The sequence below is a fragment of the Epinephelus lanceolatus genome, chromosome 9, assembly GCF_041903045.1.
Source record: "Epinephelus lanceolatus isolate andai-2023 chromosome 9, ASM4190304v1, whole genome shotgun sequence".
Classification (NCBI taxonomy): domain Eukaryota; kingdom Metazoa; phylum Chordata; class Actinopteri; order Perciformes; family Serranidae; genus Epinephelus; species Epinephelus lanceolatus.
This window is the reverse complement of record NC_135742.1, coordinates 3,223,078-3,246,390: the sequence shown is the minus strand read 5'-3', so window position 1 is coordinate 3,246,390 and position 23,313 is coordinate 3,223,078. Positions and strand designations below refer to the sequence as shown.

The 23,313-nt window shown below is 36.7% G+C and overlaps 1 protein-coding gene across 2 annotated transcripts in view; it reads left to right on the top strand.

Annotated features, from left to right (window-relative positions):
- The window catches only part of cep120 (centrosomal protein 120), a 46,418-nt gene extending 27,988 nt beyond the window's left edge, over positions 1 to 18,430 (top strand). For both annotated transcript variants that reach the window (XM_033618924.2, XM_033618921.2), the window contains exons 19-20: positions 9,544 to 9,689; positions 17,061 to 18,430. In XM_033618924.2, the coding sequence (XP_033474815.1) occupies positions 9,544 to 9,689; positions 17,061 to 17,280 (366 nt within the window). In that variant the 3' untranslated portion in view covers positions 17,281 to 18,430. The remainder of the gene's footprint in view (positions 1 to 9,543; positions 9,690 to 17,060) is intronic.
- The last annotated feature ends 4,883 nt before the right edge of the window (positions 18,431 to 23,313 follow it).

The following is a 23,313-nucleotide window of genomic DNA, read 5'->3' as shown; positions in this document are numbered from 1 at the left end:
ACACCACACAGTTTATCATCCTTTGTGAAGTGGCCTTATAATAAACATCCTGATAAAGACCTGTTAATGCTGCACGATTTGATAAAAATGTGCGATTGCGATTTGAGTGGACAATATCGCGATTTGCGATTGCGATTACAATTTAATAAATAAATGGTATCATGAGTCTTCTTGCTTGATTCAGTGTTTCCCTACATTATATCAGGGTCACTGACCTGACCTGACATAGTTATTGTCATGGACAGTGTGTACATGACCATCAACAGACAGCGCAGTCAAAAACGCTGCTCACACAGCAGCGCAGCTCGGCACTATATCTACAGCGGAGCGAGCCTGTGTTGCGTTCAGGCGTTGTCACGTAAATGACAATTTCAAGCACGCCATAGCACGACACAGCAGCATGTCAAGTGGGCCGAACCCGAGCAAAGTTGCTCAGTTTTTCATTTGTTATTATATAGTTTGTTATGGAGTCTATGATTTCCCCGTGACACTTACAAATGTTTGTGTAACTGTGCTTGGATGTTGTTTTATGAGGCTCTGGCGGCTTTCAGTTGTCTCTTTGTCTTTAACGTTACACGGCTCGGCTTTCTCTCACATGCACTCTTCCTACTTCTCTCTGTGCTGTCTCAAGTGCTGATATAGATTGGTCGTGTTGCCGCGGGACGTGACGACTTTAACTTTTAAACTTTTACACAGCACGTCTTTCTGTTCAGCGTCGCCGTACCTGAATCCAAAGTATTGCCATGTAACAGACGTTGCGTTTTTTTTTTTTCGCCACCAACTCAGCCTGTTCTTGGTCGTGCTTATGCTCGTCTTCAGCGTCTATGTTGGTCACTGCTGCACGCTGAATGGTCACCTGACCATACGTGCTGCACACACCAGGATAGCTTGTGGGCGTAATGTCAACAAACTCCACACACTACAGGAGAGGTAGTCACGTCCACAGGCACACACGTTAACATTTATTTACATTAAATCGCAAATCACAGCCTTTTATGCGGTTATGTGATCGCACAGCCTGACATCACGATTGTGATTAGATAAATCGTGCAGCACTAGACCTGTTGTTGTTTTGTTGTCGTGATAAAGATTAATTGGTTTAATAAGTTTATAAAATTTATAGAAAATTGTGAAAAAAGTCAGTCACAATTTCCCAGAGTTCATAGCGACATCTATTTTTCTCTCTGACCAACAGTCCTTTACTCTCAGTCTTTGCTAAAGACTGAAACAGAACCAACATTGTTGACGGTTAATTGTCGAATTATTTCTGCTCCAAAGTTGTAAGTTTGCCTTAATAAATGTAAATGAAAAGTTCAGATGCTAAAACATTTTCAGCTTTTTTCTTGTTGGGAAGTGGCTTTGAGACACTGTACAGACAAAATACTTTTTATTACATGTTTAATAATCTCGATAGAAAAGAAAGAATGAGAAAAGGAGGACTGTTGTTGCATCTTGCTATAGATAAACTTTTATGAATGGAGTACAAGAGGAGCTGTAGTTTATTGAGACGGTTTGGGTTTATGAGACAGAAGTCGTGTTGTACAGATTCTGAATCTGAGGACGCTATGGATCCAAAATTAGTACAATTCTGACACAGATAAGGAAATATCTGATGGAAGGAAAACTAAAAGTCTGAACGTATGTAGCGACACATTCTAGTATAAAGTCAAAAAGTATTGAGGTCGATACCCGGCTCTACTGTTACATCTCGTTTTCTGTCACTCAGAGTTTGGGCTTCAGTCTCTCTGTGGCCGCCTGGACTAAAACTGTCCTCTCACGAGCCTGTTTGTATAAAGCTGTCTGTCAAACAGCAGATGTAACATGTCGTCTGAGGGAATTTCAGTATTACTGGTCTCAGTGGAGACTCTCTGATGGTTCCCACTGGTCAGTCCTGGAATGTCCTGGAGCTCCAGTGTAAAGGGTGTGTTCCAGACAGGGAGGGTCGGAGAGGTCGATACATATTCTGGAGCAAACACGGGATTTTATGGAATAAGAACATGAATATAACGATGTGTTTTGTAAAGCTTTTAGACACTAGTTGCATCAGATGGAAAAAACAAACCCAGACTGCAAAAACAACAACAGCCCAGGAGGGAGACAGAGCTGTAGCTCATAGAAGAACAAGTTTTTGGGTATTTGATTTATTGTATCGTTGTTGTTTTTTTCTTCACTTAAATTCATACAAAGTCAAAGAGAAATGCGAAATGCTTATTTGTGAAAAGATGAAGGTATGAATTGCACAGCATAAATAAAAAGTTAAAAAAAAAAGAAGAACAAGTTTAAAAGTATTTATTCAGCAACATTTTCATTATCCAAACTTAAACTTCTTTTACTTTACAAACTTGTTGTGAATCGTTTGTTTCAGCCTGATGAACGTCAGCTGGTAACGAGGAGTTGTGTGTATGTTCGATTTGATCAGTAGCGTAATCACTGCCTCTCAAGTTAGTGGCAAAGTCTCATTTACAGAAATGTAATGATAAGAGTACGAAGAAGAATTTCACACCACAGATCTCTAAGTCCTGCTGTCAGATATTAGCAGGTGAGAAAAACAAATTCAGCAGAATTAGAAGTCGTATGAGAGACCTGAAACATGTCCTCAGAGCAGAGCTGTACTGTGACACATCTAAAGAGGCTTATGTGGTTTTACCTGAGTTTGATGCTTGAAAACGTCTTTCTAAAGTGAAGCAGTCTGTGATTAGTATGAGAGGCTACATGATGATTAGTATGTGGTGAACAGAATACTAAGTTTGCATTAAGATTGTCTCAGTTATTTGTTTTATTTTAGTTAATTCCAATGTTATTTTTAAAGTCAAAATCTACTGAGATTAAGAAATAATGACAGAATACTACGTGACTCCATCAGAGTGCTTCATATTAGCATGTTTCTGCTGCAGAGCCGCAGCTTGTATGTCAGACAGACAGACAACATTCTTAAACTCTGCTCCTGTGTCTCTTATCTTTCACTTATCGTTCTAAAAACCCGACAGAGCAGTCTGAAAACACTGATCTTAACCCTTCACACACTCAGATATAATACTGCTGTGGAGACATTTAACCCTGTGTGGAGCAGTTCCCATCTTCTGGGTTAGTTACAGGATTATCCAGACCGCTGATTGCTCTACCAACATATATTTTCTTATCTTAAATCAATTCAACAATAAATGGCAACTTGATACTTGTTTCATATCAGCCAAACTGTGAAGTTTCAGCTTCTTATTTGTGATGATTTTGCTGCTTTTGTTTCTCTCATTTGATGGTTAATCAAACATCTGAAATCAGCACTTTGGAAAATTGTCATCAGCATTTTTCACTATTTTCTGACGTTTTAGATGCCAAACTGTTCTCTAGGCTTGGGCGATTGGACGAATATATTGCCAATCGCCCATCGGCTGAGTCCATCACGGTTGGTTTCATTTTTGGCAATTTTTTTGGGCAATTTTTGTCATTTTATTTTGCTAAATTAATGGTCTGTCTCCACAGAATTAAACTCGGTACATATAGTCCATAATAACTATGTAGAGCACAATTCAAAGTGTGTGCGTATTGGAACTGGCAGCTTCACGCTGATTTCCCACGAGTCTTTCACAAAACACGTCAGTGATTGCGGAGCTGAAAGTTACGGCCTGGGTCCACTGGCAACGGGAGCGGCGCGACAACTCTCTATTTTAGGATGCTCCTCTATTTTTGTCGCGCTACGCTCCCCTACGCGACCCTCCAGCAGATAAAAACTACATGAAATAGTGTGCTAAGCGAGCACAATGTGTTTTTAAATGAATAAACCATTATCAGAGGTGATATGTGATTATTTTCATTTTCATGCATTTACCCATGTTTATCCGTGACATTGTGTAAATGTCCGTGGTGGACATTTGAAAGTGAGTAGATGACAAACAGTACAGTAAACTTGTAGATTACTCAGATACATGTAATAACTTAGGTGGAAAATGCTTTAACTATCATGGCTCAGCAAACGGTAAACAAGACGCTTGACGTGATGCTTACGTTTGCAGCCGGTGGAACCCGGCCGTAACGTGAATTCATATGCGCATATGGTTAACAATGTTACCAGCCGTGCTAAACACCCTCTCTGACAGCGTGCTTGTTGCCGGTATGCACAGATATTTCCGTGCCATGTTGGACATGAGTGGGCTCGCAAAGCACGCTGCATTTTTTTGCTGCATTCATGTGGTGTCGGGAGATCTGAGTTGCCGAGTTGTTCTTCTGACATGAGGTGTCGTTAATGTGAATTATCCCATTCTGAAAGTCATTTTTCGATTCTTTCTGACATCACATGAATGCAACATCCCCCCTCTTTTTTTTTTTCTCCGCCACACACACAACTGCCGAATATATCGACAACCGCCGGTTGATGGCCTGACGGTGGCTGGTTGGAAATTTTTAAACATATCGCCCAACCCTGCTGTTTTCACAATAAAGAGACCAGATTAATTGATAATCAAAATAGTCATTAGCTGCAGCCTTAGTTGTATAAAATGTAATTAAGAAGATTAGTCCCACACTTGGTCCTGTGTTCCCTTGAATTTCTGATCTTAGCTGCATTGGCAGTTGTAGCTTTTTTTTTTGGCTCTGTGCACAATCAGCAGCAAAATCATTTTGCACTTTTTTTCTGAAGAGTAAAAGCACTGCTTTTGTCTCTGCGCTCAAACTTTAATTAACTTCCAACTTAAATCTTGTTTGCATCTTGCATCTTGTTTGTTTGCAGTGACTTTTTAAAACGTAACCAGGAATGTTACACCTGAGTATTGCGATATCATACACTTTTGAATGTGTTGCAATTTATGTTTTTTCCAACTGCAAAGGAAAAACTACAACATCTGCTTTAATCTGATAAAATAACGTTTTCTGTTCATCTCAGCAAAATGTATCTAGTGAACTGAAAAACAAACTGATAGTATCTTTCTAGCAGGCTACCAAAAGTTTAATTTACATTTGCAATATTTTTAATTAATTTAAAAATTATTATTATTAATTTAAAAAAAAGATATCTGGCATCTGTGTATTGATAGATTATTGCCATGCAAAATATCATGATACGATGCTGTATCAAGTTTCTTTTAATATAAAACAGACCAAATATAGTCAAAGTGTTGGTTTGTGGTTTTAGAAATAGTCTGCAGATTAGGGTCAAATATTTTCTGGTTTCAGCTTCCTTATTTCAGGACTTGCTTGCCTTCCTGTCATTAAAAATCAAACATTGTTGGGTGTTGGACTGTTGGTCAGACAAAGTGAGACATATGAAGGTGTTCAAAGAACTGAATACACCCCGTGCACAGCGGTGCCTCTCTCCTGGGTGCAGACTGGTGCATGTTAAACACATTAAACCATAAGGAAGTCAAAGGTCGGGTTTACAAACAGTAGTAGCTAGGATTCTAGGCCGACACTATTTTTGTGATAGATTACTTTAAAAACAAAAGAGAGCAATCTAAGCATTTTGCACGCTACTTCATCAGATATATGAAGGCGTTCCTTTGGGTTCTGCAACATTTTTATGGACATTTCTACTTCCATTATAGAATATAATAATAACTAAGGTTCTCAGAGAGTGCAGACATCAGCAAAGGCCAAATGCACGATATCACAATGCAAATGAATGTGAAAAATAATTTGTTATTCAGATCCAAAATGAACAAGGTCCCAGTCCACCAAGTCTCATGAAAATCAGGCCAGTAGTTTTTTCTGTAATCCCGCTGACAAACAAACCAAACTGAAAACATAACCTCTTTGGCGGAGGTAATAAAGTGACGGCCATGAGAAGATTTGGATTTGTAGAATAGAAGTTAAGTCATTTAATCAGTCCTGGTTTCTTTTCCCTTTTTAGATTATGTTGATATTTGAGTTTCCCGTACATTAGAGCAGGAAAACTCCCTGAACCCCCTCAGGTGTAGAGCTACCTCAGCTTCAGTCTGTCAGCTCTTTGCAAAACACAGACATTTTATATTTAGTCATATTTTTTCTGTGTTTTCAGCATTTTTTTTCCTGAAACTCATTTGTCTCTGGTCGTGTTTTATCCATCACATCCCCAAAAAACCTCGGTGAAAAACTCCCCCTGAACTCCCACAGGTGGAGAGCTGCTCAGAAAACTCCATCTGAGCTGAGAGAAGTGTGTTCTCATGTAAGAGCCGTCCTCCCCCAGCTGCTCGGGACTGTTGACCTCTGAAAGTGGAGGCGAGTGATGGAGGGAAGGCGGAGGAGAGCCTGGGGGAGGAGAAGTCATTCTTTGGTCATCCATCCCAAAAATCTGAAACCTGGATCCTGCTCTCCTGGACTTCCTGTCAGAGCTTTCAATCCTTCTGCGGCTCACAGCTTGTCTACACTTTAACATCATCTGGCCTCTTTGATCTGGACGCCATCTTTTAGTGCCTCTGTCTTGAGCTGCATGATACAGACACTGTGTTTCCAGTGTGAGCTGATGTGAGGAATGTCACATGTCTGATTTAAAAAAAAGAAAAGACATAACGAGCACAGAACTTTCTGCCATGATGACAATGTTCTTTGAATGTTGTGCTTCATCTTCATCATGATGTTTATGTGAACTTAACATTGATGCTCATATGGAGGCTGACTAAGGCCGTGTCTAGACTGCCAGCCCACATCTGTTTTTTGGCAAATCCAGGTTCACACATGAGTAATTTTTGCTAATCGTTGGACCCAGAGGTCCCGAGGACCACTTGTTCCCACCAGTCAGGACTTTGTGGAAGTCACCACACCTCTCGCTGCACAGTGAAGCTCACTGTGACTGCAGCTCAGAACATCACAGTGCTTCGTGAGTTGACAGCACAATTGTTCGGAGGGTGAAATAATGGACCTCAATTTCTCACGCTTTCCCGTTGGAAAGCCACGTCACATGCATAGCTGTGTAGTTACTGACATCATTACCACAGCAACCCATGGAGATAGACTGGGGTCTGGACTTACAAATCAGTTTTGATCACTTATAATGACAATGTGGACAGTCTTATTTGAGAAACAGATTTTAATGTGCCTGCAGTCTGAACATAGACTAAAGGTCAGGTGACCCACATACGACATAACCATGGATGTAATAAGAGAAGTGGATATGACATACTTTGCCCCAGAAACCAACATTACAAAAGAGTTGTCTGTAAAACTGTTGACATCATGGGGAGTACCACCAGTTGGTCCAGGAGCTTCTCCTCCATCATGGATGTTTACAGGCATATTTTAGGGTGACTCAGGGGCAGTTTGACAACCTGATGTCTATCATCAGGCCGTATAGCTCTGCATATCCAGCAACCACTACCACCAGTTTCTCCTCCATTGTTTACCAACTGTGAACTTGTTGTCATGACCACCACACAAGGCCCGCCTCTCAAATCATCTGATTGGACAATGGAGAAAAGGCGGAGATGACGTGGGGAGTTTTTCTGCTCTGAGTGGAGATTTTTCAACTCGAGGTGTTCAGAGCGTTCTGGCAAAAATCCCAGGCGCTTAGACCGCAGAAACACGAGGTGCGTCACAACGCAAAAACAGTGAGCAAAAAGCTTCATTCTCATTTAAATCAATTTAAAAAAAAAAAAACGCCTCCAGCTGCTAAAGCGCTTTGTGTGCGATCGGGGCTTAAGGCAAGTTAGATTTAAGACTTTTTAATACCACGTGGATTTAAATTTAATACCAATATTATAATAACTAAAATTAAAGGAAAGAAAAACACGAACCAACATCAGTTACTCAGGGTTTGTGACAGTTTTGCCCGAATGTTTATTGTAACATAAAACATGATTTATTTGGAAATACCTGGTATTTGTTGCCAGGTTTTCTTGGCAATTTTATGTTTGCCTACCTTTAATTCCCATCATGCCAAGTTTGATAAATGTTTTACATAAAATACACAAAGCCTTGTGTGCATTACCTCGTACCAGATTCAGCCATGCTATGAAATCTTGGTTAAACAGCCAAATTTCATTGAATGCAACGTCAGGAAAAAAACAATTGATAAAATCCTACTTCCCATTCGTAGGACTTTTTTAGGACTTCTGAAAGACTGATTTTAAGACATTTAATACCAATTAAGGCCTTATTTTTAGTATAATGAATTTAATACCTTTTAGGGCTTCGTAAGGATCTGCAGGAAGCCTAGGTACTTATGTTTCCAAACTTTGCTTTTCTTAAGCTCTTGTTAGTCTAAGTTGTTTTGTAGAGAACTGGAAAGCCATTTGTGGTGTCAGTCAGTGTTTCCTTTTCCAAAAATATAATTTATAATGGAAGTGATATTTATATTATTACAGTTAAAATGCACCTTTCTATCAGTGTATGTGCGGAGTTGGTCCTCAGCTGGAGCTTCTGGAAGATTCATGATGTAATAACTGTGAAATATCTGCTTCAGGGTCCTGAGTTTTAGTAGGTTTTCTCCTTCACCCCCTCTTCCTCCTCTCCCCCCCGCCGAGGCCTCGGTATCACCTCGTCCTCTAATTGTTTCAGGACTCGGCCTCAGATTGTCCTTGGCAGCGGGCACTAGAGAAAATGTTTAGCATGTTTGTTTTTCTAGTAATTAGCCTTAAAACGGCCCGTAATACAGACTGCTAATGGTCCACAGAGAGCTGGGCCTGTGTCAACACACCGCCTGTGTGTGTGTGTGTGTGTGTGTGTGTGTGAATGATGTGTTCATGAGAGATTGTGTGTGTTTTTTTTCTGTGAGGAGGTGAGGTGATCAGGCGTGTGAAAAGTGGTCAGGCAGTAATGCGAAAATGTTAGTTTTCCCATCCAGAATCAGCCGGCTGCTCGTTCTGCTCTGTATCACCAGAACACACAGACAGATTCCAGCTTCTCAAATCACCTCCAGTCTGACGCTCGCCATGTTTTCCATGTTTTTCTGCCCCGTTAGCAGAGTGGCTGAACGATGGTCTATTCATCCAGCACTTGTCGGTCCATGAGAAGAAATATCTGCTGAACAGGTTATTTGTTGAACATGTTTAAAATTTCCCAGCAGGTTGTTGGATGTAAACCTGCAAACTTTAAACCCCTTCTAATTTATAACCAAACAGCATATTAGTGTTTTTGTTTTCTCTGCTCAGACTGTTTCCTTGATTTATTAACGTCCAGCTGTAAGCCAGTAGACAGAGCCCAGATTGGTATTATGGGTGATTTTGGGAAGTCTGAGCTGGAGGCCGGAGCAGCTGAGAGAAATACGACTTTTTCAGACGTTTTTATGAAGTTTTCTTTCTGTTTCTCATCGTGTTTGTGTGAATTCTTCCAAGTCCTGCAGCATTTTTTCTCAGGGAGGTTTCACGAAAATGTGAAACCAGACACATTTATCACCAAACTCTGTGTAATTAGGAAAACAGTTCCTTGGCATCTGAACGCACACATTTCAGCACCAGGGTCAGAGGTTTATTTTCAAATGTTGTCAGTTCAGATCTGATTGGTAGACCAGCGCAGGACGTCAGGACAGGTTGTGAAAGTCCAGCATGTTTGAAATTGTTGTGATGGTCCTGCAGTTAAAGTCTCGATTGCCATAAGCAAATCAGTGCAGCTGTTTAGGTTTATGTTTTTGTGTGTTTGCAGCGGGAGCAAGAAAACGCCATGACACGTCTCAAGAAGCAGCAGGCGGAGCTTGAGGCCATGAGGCTGCGTTACCTAGCTACAGAGCAGAAGGAGGCAGTGAACCAGGACAGACAGGAGCTGGACGATATCAGGAACGAACTCAACAGGTCAGCTCATCCCGTTAGATAAAAATACTGAATCATTTTAATGAGGTAATGTGGAGATGAGTCATTCAGGTTTCAGGTTCTTTATTTTCATAAACAGCTAAAATAGAGCATAAAATATAATACTGTAGTAGACAGCTACGCAAATAAATACATAGACTGTGATGGATAAACAGCTTATGAACAGATAGTAATATAAATATATGTATACTGTCAAAAAGTAATTCCATAGTATGCCAGAAAAAAAGTCAGTATTGTATGTCATAAAAGTCATACAATACAAAAAACTCTTAGTAGAGATGCCATAAGGAATTAAAAACTAGAAAAAACAACAACAAACATAGTCGTACAGTACAATATGTCATAAAAAACTCACTAAAAATACACAATCGGGATATTTTTTTTAAGTCATAAGTAATTCGTAAAAACGAAATGAAAAGTTATAGCATTGTATGACATGAAAGTCAGAAAGTCAGTTTAGTATGTCTTGAAAAAATTATTTAAAAAAAAAATACTGTCAGGAAAAAAAGTCATAGTATAGTTTGCCATTAACATGCAAAAAAAGGACTAAACGTTAAAGTTATAGTATGCTTTAAAAGTCATAAAAAATGCTAAACATCTAAAACAAAGTCATAGTATAGTATGTCATAAGTAATACAAACCTTCATTAACCTTAATTAAAAAGTCATATTACAGTATGTCTTACTACTCATACTATTCTATGTCATAAAAGTCGGAAGAGTCATAGCATAGTATGTCATTTTAAAAAATCTGTTAAAGTTATTGTACGGTATGTCATACGGAAGTCCGAAAAAGACAGGGTATAGTATGTCATTAAAAAAAAAAAAAAAAAAAAAGGTCTAGTATTGTATACCATGAAAGTTCTTTATTAAAGTCATAAAAAGTCAGAGAAAAGTCACAGTATAAAGTCATAATATACAATGTCGTAAAAAGTCATAGTATGGCATGTCGTTCGAAACCATGAAAATAGTCACAGTATAGTATGTCATCCAAAATCATGAAAAAACATCATAGTATAGCATGTTGTCCGAAACCATGAAAAAAAGTCATAGTATAGCATGTCGTCCCAAACCATGAAAAAACGTCATAGTATAGTATGTCGTCCCAAACCATGAAAAAAAAGTCATATTATAGTATGTCGTCCCAAACCATGAAAAAACGTCATAGTATAGTATGTCGTCCAAAATCATGAAAAAACGTCATAGTATAGTATGTCGTCCAAAATCATGAAAAAAAGTCATAGTATAGCATGTTGTCCGAAACCATGAAAAAAAGTCATAGTATAGTATGTCGTCCAAAATCATGAAAAAACGTCATAGTATAGTATGTCGTCCCAAACCATGAAAAAAAAGTCATAGTATAGCATGTCGTCCGAAACCATGAAAAAAAGTCAAAGTACAGTATGTCGTCCCAAACTATGAAAAAAAGTCACAGTATAGCATGTCGTCCGAAACCATGAAAAAAGTCATAGTATAGTATGTCGTCCCAAACCATGAAAAAAAATATCATAGTATAGTATGTCGTCCGAAATCATGAAAAAAGTCATAGTATAGCATGTCGTCCCAGACCATGAAAAAAAGTCATAGTATAGCATATCGTATGAAACCATAAAAAAAAGTCATAGTATAGCATGTCGTCCGAAATCATGAAAAAAAGTCATAGTATAGCATGTCATCCAAAATCATAAAAAAAGTCACAGTATAGCATGTCGTCCCAGACCATGAAAAAAAGTCATAGTATAGCATGTCGTATGAAACCATAAAAAAAAGTCACAGTATAGCATGTCGTCCGAAATCATGAAAAAAAGTTGTAGTATAGCATGTCGTCCCAAACCATGAAAAAAAAGTCATAGTATAGTATGTCATCCCAAACCATGAAAAAAAGTCACAGTATAGCATGTTGTCCGAAACCATGAAAAAAAGTCATAGTATAGCATGTCGTCCCAAACCATGAAAAAAAGTCAAAGTACAGTATGTCGTCGCAAACTATGAAAAAAAGTCACAGTATAGCATGTCGTCCGAAACCATGAAAAAAGTCATAGTATAGTATGTCGTCCCAAACCATGAAAAAAAATGTCATAGTATAGTATGTCGTCCGAAATCATGAAAAAAAGTCATAGTATAGCATGTCGTCCCAGACCATGAAAAAAAGTCATAGTATAGCATATCGTATGAAACCATAAAAAAAGTCATAGTATAGCATGTCGTCCAAAATCATGAAAAAACGTCATAGTATAGTATGTCGTCCCAAACCATGAAAAAAAAGTCATAGTATAGCATGTCGTCCGAAACCATGAAAAAAAGTCAAAGTACAGTATGTCGTCCCAAACTATGAAAAAAAGTCATAGTATAGCATGTCGTCCGAAACCATGAAAAAAGTCATAGTATAGTATGTCGTCCCAAACCATGAAAAAAAATGTCATAGTATAGTATGTCGTCCGAAATCATGAAAAAAAGTCATAGTATAGCATGTCGTCCCAGACCATGAAAAAAAGTCATAGTATAGCATATCGTATGAAACCATAAAAAAAAGTCATAGTATAGCATGTCGTCCGAAATCATGAAAAAAAGTCATAGTATAGCATGTCATCCAAAATCATAAAAAAAGTCACAGTATAGCATGTCGTCCCAGACCATGAAAAAAAGTCATAGTATAGCATGTCGTATAAAACCTTAAAAAAAAGTCACAGTATAGCATGTCGTCCGAAATCATGAAAAAAAGTTGTAGTATAGCATGTCGTCCCAAACCATGAAAAAAAAGTCATAGTATAGTATGTCATCCCAAACCATGAAAAAAAGTCACAGTATAGCATGTTGTCCGAAACCATGAAAAAAAGTCATAGTATAGCATGTCGTCCCAAACCATGAAAAAACGTCATAGTATAGCATGTGTCGGAAACCATGAAAAAACGTCATAGTATAGTATGTCATCCGAAACCATGAAAAAAAGTCATAGTATAGTATGTCATCCCAAACCATGAAAAAAAGTCATAGTATAGGATGTCGTCCGAAACCATGAAAAAAGTCATAGTATAGTATGTCATCCCAAACCATAAAAAAAGTCATAGTATAGCATGTCGTCCGAAATCATGAAAAAAAGTCATAGTATAGCATGTCGTCCAAAATCATGAAAAAAAGTCATAGTATAGCATGTCGTCCGACATCATGAAAAATCGTCATAGTATAGCATGTCGTCCAAAATCATGAAAAAAAATTCATAGTATAGCATGTCGTCCGACATCATGAAAAATCGTCATAGTATAGCATGTCGTCTGAAATCTTGAAAAATCGTCATAGTATAGCATGTCGTCCGAAACCATGAAAAAAAGTCATAGTATAGCATGTCGTCCCAAACCATGAAAAAACGTCATAGTATAGCATGTGTCCGAAACCATGAAAAAACGTCATAGTATAGTATGTCATCCGAAACCATGAAAAAAAGTCATAGTATAGTATGTCATCCCAAACCATGAAAAAAAGTCATAGTATAGGATGTCGTCCGAAACCATGAAAAAAGTCATAGTATAGTATGTCGTCCCAGACGATGAAAAAAAGTCATAGTATAGCATGTCGTCCCAAACCATGAAAAAAAGTCATAGTATAGCATGTCGTATGAAACCATAAAAAAAAAATCACAGTATAGCATGTCGTCCGAAATCATGAAAAAAAGTCATAGTATAGCATGTCGTCCCAAACCATGAAAAAAAAGTCATAGTATAGTATGTCATCCCAAACCATGAAAAAAAGTCACAGTATAGCATGTCGTCCGAAACCATGAAAAAAAGTCATAGTATAGCATGTCGTCCCAAACCATGAAAAAACATCATAGTATAGTATGTCATCCCAAACCATGAAAAAAAAGTCATAGTATAGGATGTCGTCCCAGACCATGAAAAAAAGTCATAGTATAGCATGTCGTCCGAAACCATGAAAAAACGTCATAGTATAGTATTGTCATCCCAAACCATGAAAAAAAAGTCATAGTATAGCATGTCGTCCGAAACCATGAAAAAAGTCATAGTATAGTATGTCGTTCGAAATCATGAAAAAAAGTCATAGTATAGCATGTCGTCCCAGACCATGAAAAAAGTCATAGTATAGCACGTCGTATGAAACCATAAAAAAAAGTCATAGTATAGCATGTCGTCCGAAATCATGAAAAAAAGTCATAGTATAGCGTGTCGTATGAAACCATAAAAAAAGTCACAGTATAGCATGTCGTCCGAAATCATGAAAAAAAGTTGTAGTATAGCATGTCGTCCCAAACCATGAAAAAAAAGTCATAGTATAGTATGTCATCCCAAACCATGAAAAAAAGTCATAGTATAGCATGTCGTCCGAAATCATGAAAAAAGTCAAAGTATAGCATGTCGTCTGAAATCATGAAAAAAAGTCATAGTATAGCATGTCGTCCGAAATCATAAAAAATCGTCATAGTATAGCATGTTGTCCGAAATCATGAAAAAAAGTCATAGTATAGCATGTCGTCCAAAATCATGAAAAACAGTCATAGTATAGCATGTCGTCCGAAACCATGAAAAATCGTCATAGTATAGCATGTTGTCCAAAATCATGAAAAAAGTCATAGTATAGCATGTCATCCGAAATCATGAAAAAAAGTCATAGTATAGCATGTCGTCCAAAATCATGAAAAACAGTCATAGTATAGCATGTCGTCCGAAACCATGAAAAATCGTCATAGTATAGCATGTCGTCCAAAATCATGAAAAACAGTCATAGTATAACATGTCGTCCGAAACCATGAAAAATCGTCATAGTATAGCATGTCGTCCAAAATCATGAAAAAAGTCATAGTATAGCATGTCATCCGAAATCATGAAAAAAAGTCATAGTATAGTATGTCGTCCAAAATCATGAAAAAAGTCAAAGTATAGCATGTTGTCCGAAATCATGAAAAAAAGTCATAGTATAGCATGTCGTATGAAATCATGAAAAAAAAGTCATAGTATAGCATGTCGTCCAAAATCATAAAAAATCGTCATAGTATAGCATGTTGTCCGAAATCATGAAAAAAAGTCATAATATAGCATGTCGTATGAAATCATGAAAAAACAGTCATAGTATAGCATGTCGTCCGAAACCATGAAAAAAAGTCATAGTATAGCATGTCGTCCCAAACCATGAAAAAAAGTCATAGTATAGTATGTCGTCCCAAACCATGAAAAAAAGTCATAGTATAGCATGTCGTTCAAAATCATGAAAAAAGTCAAAGTATAGCATGTCGTCTGAAATCATGAAAAAAAGTCATAGTATAGCATGTTGTCTGAAATCATGAAAAACGTCATAGTATAGCATGTTGTCCGAAATCATGAAAAAAAGTCATAGTATAGCATGTCGTATGAAATCATGAAAAAAAAGTCATAGTATAGCATGTCGTCCGAAATCATAAAAAATCGTCGTAGTATAGCATGTTGTCCGAAATCATGAAAAAAAGTCATAGTATAGCATGTCGTCCAAAATCATGAAAAACAGTCATAGTATAGCATGTCGTCCGAAACCATGAAAAATCGTCATAGTATAGCATTTCGTACAAAATCATGAAAAAAGTCAAAGTATAGCATGTCGTCTGAAATCATGAAAAAAGTCATAGTATAGCATGTCGTCCGAAATCATAAAAAATCGTCATAGTATAGCATGTTGTCCGAAATCATGAAAAAAAGTCATAGTATAGCATGTCGTCCAAAATCATGAAAAACAGTCATAGTATAGCATGTCGTCCGAAACCATGAAAAATCGTCATAGTATAGCATTTCTTACAAAATCATGAAAAAAGTCAAAGTATAGCATGTTGTCTGAAATCATGAAAAACGTCATAGTATAGCATGTCGTCCGAAATCATGAAAAATCGTCAAAGTATAGCATGTCGTCCGAAATCATGAAAAAAAGTCATAGTATAGCATGTCGTCCGAAATCATAAAAAATCGTCGTAGTATAGCATGTTGTCCGAAATCATGAAAAAAAGTCATAGTATAGCATGTCGTCCAAAATCATGAAAAACAGTCATAGTATAGCATGTCGTCCGAAACCATGAAAAATCGTCATAGTATAGCATTTCGTACAAAATCATGAAAAAAGTCAAAGTATAGCATGTCGTCTGAAATCATGAAAAAAAGTCATAGTATAGCATGTCGTCCGAAATCATAAAAAATCCTCATAGTATAGCATGTTGTACGAAATCATGAAAAAAAGTCATAGTATAGCATGTCGTCCCAAACCATGAAAAAAAAGTCATAGTATAGCATGTCGTCCCAAACCATGAAAAAAAGTCATAGTATAGCATGTCGTCCAAAATCATGAAAAAAGTCAAAGTATAGCATGTCGTCCAAAATCATGAAAAAAGTCAAAGTATAGCATGTCGTCCAAAATCATGAAAAAAGTCAAAGTATAGCATGTCGTCCAAAATCATGAAAAAAAGTCATAGTATAGCATGTCGTCCGAAATCATGAAAAAAGTCATAGTATAGCATGTCGTCCGAAATCATGAAAAAAAGTCATAGTATAGTATGTCGTCCAAAATCATGAAAAAAGTCAAAGTATAGCATGTCGTCTGAAATCATGAAAAAAAGTCAAAGTATAGCATGTCGTCCGAAATCATAAAAAATCGTCATAGTATAGCATGTTGTCCGAAATCATGAAAAAAAGTCATAGTATAGCATGTCGTATGAAATCATGAAAAAAAAGTCATAGTATAGCATGTCGTCCAAAATCATAAAAAATCGTCATAGTATAGCATGTCGTCCGAAATCATGAAAAAAAGTCATAATATAGCATGTCGTCCAAAATCATAAAAAATCGTCATAGTATAGCATGTCGTCCGAAATCATGAAAAAAAGTCATAGTATAGCATGTCGTCCAAAATCATAAAAAATCGTCATAGTATAGCATGTCGTCCGAAATCATGAAAAAAAGTCATAATATAGCATGTCGTCCAAAATCATAAAAAATCGTCATAGTATAGCATGTCGTCCGAAATCATAAAAAATCGTCATAGTATAGCATGTCGTCCAAAATCATAAAAAATCGTCATAGTATAGCATGTCGTCCGAAATCATAAAAAATCGTCATAGTATAGCATGTCGTCCAAAATCATAAAAAATCGTCATAGTATAGCATGTCGTCTGAAACCATGAAAAATAGTAGTATTTCATGTCATGAACAAAGTTGTGTGCTATAGTATGTCGTAAATAAAAGCGATCTGTCATAAAAGTCAGAACAAAAAGTCATATGAAAGTAGGATGGAAAAAGTTATGCTATAGTTTGTCACTTTATTGATAATATCTATTAAGCTATGTAATAAGGCAAAGTGTGATATTGTTTTACATTTCCTGTGACAGATTGAAGAAGCAGGAGGAGGACAGGTTAGGCCCCGCCTCGTCCCTGTGTGGCCCCGCCCCTGCTCAGAGCGTTAATGAGAGTGCTGACGAACACCTGAGCCGCCTGTTGGAGGAGAGAGACACGTTGCTGAGGACCGGCGTGTACACCCATGAAGACAGAATCATCGCTGAGCTCAACAGACAGATACAGGACGCCATGAGGGACAGAGGCAATCTCTGACGTCCAATCAAAAGACATGCCTGAGACAGCAGGTGAACCAGCATGTTTACACGGAAACCCTGCTGAGTTCTGAGGCTGTTAACACCTGTTTTCATCCAGTTAACGTTGCCTTAAATCAGAAACAAATGAAGTTCTGTGGTCACTTCACACATTGATGTGCGAGTGTGAACGAGCTCTGACTGCTGTTTGTGATCATTCTTTACAGTGTGTCTTTTCTATCACACAGTATGTAGAGAAGAAGTGAGTACAGGGATCAGTAAATCTCACAGGTGTAAATACGTACATGTTTGTATTTAAGATAGACTTGACCCTGTCCTTTAAAGGATCATTCCACTAGTTCTGCATGTCTGAACCTTTAAAAACACAAACATGTTTCCATCAACGTTTCTTTTCCTGCAGAAAAAGTTTTCATTTTATGAGCTGCTGATGTGTTCAAGGACAGTCTGACATCTCAGAATCCACACAAACTATTCACAGTACTCACTGTGGCTGAAAGGATGAGTTGATTTATCGCTCTGTTGATTGTCAGAATGTTTACAGTGTTAAATATTAACAGTTTGTTGGACTTGTGGTCAGTTTGAAGACATGCTGCACTCTGAGAGTTTGTGGATATTTATTTTAGAAACTAAATGGTTGATCGATGAGAAAATAACTGCTAAATTCATCCACATTTTCTCAAGTAAAACAATAATTTTGCTGAATTATCTCTCAAGATAATTTCCATGGACATGAACTCAAACCAGTGTCTGCCTGAAAGGAATTTGAAGATTAAAACTAAGAAACTATTTGTTTAATCAATTTTTAACAAACTCCCAGATGATGGAACATATACATCATATATACATGAAGGACTAAAACCTGCAAAACCAGTGCAGTGTTCCTTTAAATGTGATTGTTTGAGCAACAGAGGGTTAAAATCTGAAGCATTGTAAAGTTTTTAGGTTTTTAGAGGAATGATGAGTTTGTGTACAGTCTGTAAAATATTAGTGATGCTTGTTGTGATGAGGTTTTTATCTGACAGCAGGTGGCGTCGCAGCCTCAGAAACAAACACTCCTCTGACCTGCACAAGCTGTGAAACATTAACTTATTTTATCATCAGAGCAGAGACCATTTCTGTGTTTGTCTGCAATAAATTATATTTGGATAAAATCTGCTGTGTGAATGTTGGTTTCTTGTTATTTTCTCATGGAGATGTTTTAATGTATTTCTGATTAATTAAAGATATTTAAGAACAGAGACAACAGAAATGTTTGCCCTGTTAAAATAAATTAATCATTTGCTGTTTTTTTTCTGTGGTTCACACATTTTGTAAATACTGATGTATTTTAATGTATCATGTTTACTCTAAGTAGATGCAGAAATATGAAGTGATTAAATATTAAACTGATTTAAAAGCTGAGACACGCAGAACAAAACTGAATATTTACTTATTTGAATTAAAGGACACAAGATTAATTCTAAATCATAATGACTGATCTGATTCTGATTAAACTGAGTTTTTTTGTGTGTTTGTGTTAATTTATTCTTCACCTCCCACTCTGCTTAGTTTAAAGCTTTTTGAAAATTAATTGTTTCGGGGCGTCGGTTGCTTAGTGGTAGAGCTGTTGCCACAGCGGCCCGGGTTCATATCCAGCCTGTGGCCCTTTGCTGCATGTCATCCCCTCTCTCTCTCTCTCTCTCTCTCTCTCTCTCTCTCTCTCTCTCTCTCCCCCTTTCACACTTGTCTGTCCTGTCCATTAAAGGCAAAATGCCCAAAAAATATCTTTAAAAAATTAATTGTTTAATTGAAGCAGTGAATTTCTATGACGTGATTATAATTTGTCACATGACATCATAGACTTCATGTTTTTTTATTACATACTATACTAAGACTTCTCTACACATTCTGTCTGGTGTACTACACTGTAAGTTCATTGTGAATTTTTATGGCACTTTTTTGCATATATGTGACTTTTTTTTCATGATTTCGGTCGACATGCTATACTATGACGATTTTTCAGGATTTCAGACGACATGCTATACTATGACATTTTTCATGGTTTCGTAAGACATGCTATACTATGACTTTTCATGATTTCGGACAACATACTATACTATGACTTTTTTTTCATGATTTTGGGCGACATGCTATACTATGACGATTTGTCTAGATTTCGGACGACATGCTATACTATGACGATTTTTCAAGATTTCAGACGACATGCTATACTATTACGATTTTTCATGATGTCAGACGACATGCTATATGACTTTTTTTCATGGTTTTGGACGACATGCTATACTATGACGATTTTTCATGATGTCGGACGACATGCTATACTATGACTTTTTTTCATGATTTTGGACAACATGCTATACTATTACGATTTTTCATGATGTCGGACGACATGCTATATGACTTTTTTTTTTGGTTTTGGACGACATGCTATACTATGACTTTTTTTCATGATTTTGGACGACATGCTATACTATGACTTTTTTTCATGATTTTGGACAACATGCTATACTATGACTTTTTTTTCATGATTTTGGACGACATGCTATACTATGACGATTTGTCTAGATTTCGGACGACATGCTATACTATGACTTTTTTTCATGATTTTGGACGACATACTATACTATGACTTTTTTTCATGATTTTGAACAACATGCTATACTATGACTTTTTTTCATGATTTCGGACGACATGCTATACTATGACTTTTTTTCATGATTTCGGACGACATGCTATACTATGACTTTTCATGATTTCGGACAACATGCTATACTATGACTTTTTTTTCATGATTTTGGGCGACATGCTATACTATGACGATTTGTCGAGATTTCGGACGACATGCTATACTATGACGATTTTTCAAGATTTTGGACGACATGCTATACTATGTCGATTTTTCATGATGTCGGACGACATGCTATACTATGACGATTTTTCAAGATTTTGGACGACATGCTATACTATGTCGATTTTTCATGATGTCGGACGACATGCTATACTATGACTTTTTTTCATGATTTTGGACGACATGCTATACTATGACTTTTTTTTCATGATTTTGGACGACATGCTATACTATGACTTTTTTTCATGATTTTGGACAACATGCTATACTATGACTTTTTTTTCATGATTTTGGACGACATGCTATACTATGACTTTTTTTTTCATGATTTTGGACGACATGCTATACTATGACGATTTTTCAAGATTTCAGACGATATGCTATACTATGACGATTTTTCATGATGTCGGACGACATGCTATACTATGAATTTTTTTTCATGATTTTGGACGACATGCTATACTATGACGATTTTTCAAGATTTCAGACGATATGCTATACTATGACGATTTTTCATGATGTCGGACGACATACTATACTATGACTTTTTTTCATGATTTTGAACAACATGCTATACTATGACTTTTTTTCATGATTTTGGTCGACATGCTATACTATGACTTTTTTTCATGATTTCGGATGACATGCTATACTATGACTTTTTTCATGATTTTGGACGACATGCTATACTATGACTTTTTTTCATGATTTCGGACGACATGCTATACTATGACTTTTTTTCATGATTTCGGACGACATGCTATACTATGACTTTTTTTCATGATTTCGGACGACATGCTATACTATGACTTTTTTTCATGATTTCGGACGACATGCTATACTATGACTGTTTTTCATGATTTTGGACGACATGCTATACTATGACTTTTTTTCATGATTTCGGATGACATGCTATACTATGACTTTTCATGATTTCGGACAACATGCTATACTACGACTTTTATTTCATGATTTTGGGCGACATGCTATACTATGACGATTTGTCTAGATTTCGGACGACATGCTATACTATGACGATTTTTCAAGATTTTGGACGACATGCTATACTATGTCGATTTTTCATGATGTCGGACGACATGCTATAGTATGACTTTTTTTCATGATTTTGGACGACATGCTATACTATGACGATTTTTCATGATGTCGGACGACATGCTATACTATGAATTTTTTTTCATGATTTTGGACGACATGCTATACTATGACGATTTTTCATGATGTCGGACGACATGCTATACTATGACTTTTTTTCATGATTTTGGACGACATGCTATACTATGTCGATTTTTCATGATGTCGGAGAACATGCTATACTATGACTTTTTTTCATGATTTTGGACAACATGCTATACTATGACTTTTTTTTCATGATTTTGGACGACATGCTATACTATGACTTTTTTTCATGATTTTGGACGACATGCTATACTATGACTTTTTTTCATGATTTCGGACGACATGCTATACTATGACTTTTTTTCATGATTTCGGACGACATGCTATACTGTGATTTTTTTTTTATGGTTTGGGACGACATGCTATACTATGACTTTTTTTCATGGTTTCGGACAACATGCTATACTGTGACTTTTTTTCATGGTTTGGGATGACATACTATACTATGACTTTTTTTTCATGGTTTGGGACGACATGCTATACTACAACTTTTTTTCATGATTTCGGACGACATGCTATACTGTGACTTTTTTTTATGGTTTTATACGACATGCTATACTATGACTTTTTTCATGATTTTGGACGACATGCTATACTATGACTTTTCATGATTTCGGACGACATGCTATACGATGACTTTTTTTTCATGATTTTGGACGACATGCTATACTATGACTTTTTTCATGATTTTGGACGACATGCTATACTATGACAATTTTTCAAGATTTCAGACGACATGCTATACTATGACGATTTTTCATGATGTCGGACGACATGCTATACTATGACTTTTTTCATGATTTTGGACGACATACTATACTATGACTTTTTTCATGATTTTGGACGACATGCTATACTATGACTTTTTTTCATGATTTCGGATGACATGCTATACTATGACATTTTTCATGGTTTCGGATGACATGCTATACTATGACATTTTTCATGGTTTCGTAAGACATGCTATACTATGACTTCTTTCATGATTTCGGACGACATGCTATACTATGACTTTTTTTCATGATTTTGGATTACATGCTATACTATGGCTTTTTTCATGATTTCGCACGACATGCTGTACTATGACTTTTTTCATGATTTCGGACGACATGCTATACTATGACTTTTTTTTCATGGTTTGGGACAACATGCTATACTATGACGAATTTTCATGATTTTGGACGACATGCTATACTATGCCGATTTTTCATGATTTCGGACGACATGCTATACTATGACGATTTTTCATGATTTCGGTCGACATGTTATACTATGACATTTTTCATGGTTTCGTAAAACATGCTATACTATGACATTTTTCATGGTTTCGTAAAACATACTATACTATGACTTTTTTTCATGATTTCGGACGACATGCTATACTATGACTTTTTTCATGATTTCGGACGACATGCTATACTACGACTTTTTTTTCATGATTTTGGGCGACATGCTATACTATGACGATTTGTCTAGATTTCGGACGACATGCTATACTATGACGATTTTTCAAGATTTTGGACGACATGCTATACTATGTCGATTTTTCATGATGTCGGACGACATGCTATACTATGACTTTTTTTCATGATTTTGGACGACATGCTATACTATGACGATTTTTCATGATGTCGGACGACATGCTATACTATGAATTTTTTTTCATGATTTTGGACGACATGCTATACTATAACGATTTTTCATGATGTCGGACGACATGCTATACTATGACTTTTTTTCATGATTTTGGACGACATGCTATACTATGTCGATTTTTCATGATGTCGGAGAACATGCTATACTATGACTTTTTTTCATGATTTTGGACAACATGCTATACTATGACTTTTTTTTCATGATTTTGGACGACATGCTATACTATGACTTTTTTTCATGATTTTGGACGACATGCTATACTATGACTTTTTTTCATGATTTCGGACGACATGCTATACTATGACTTTTTTTCATGATTTCGGACGACATGCT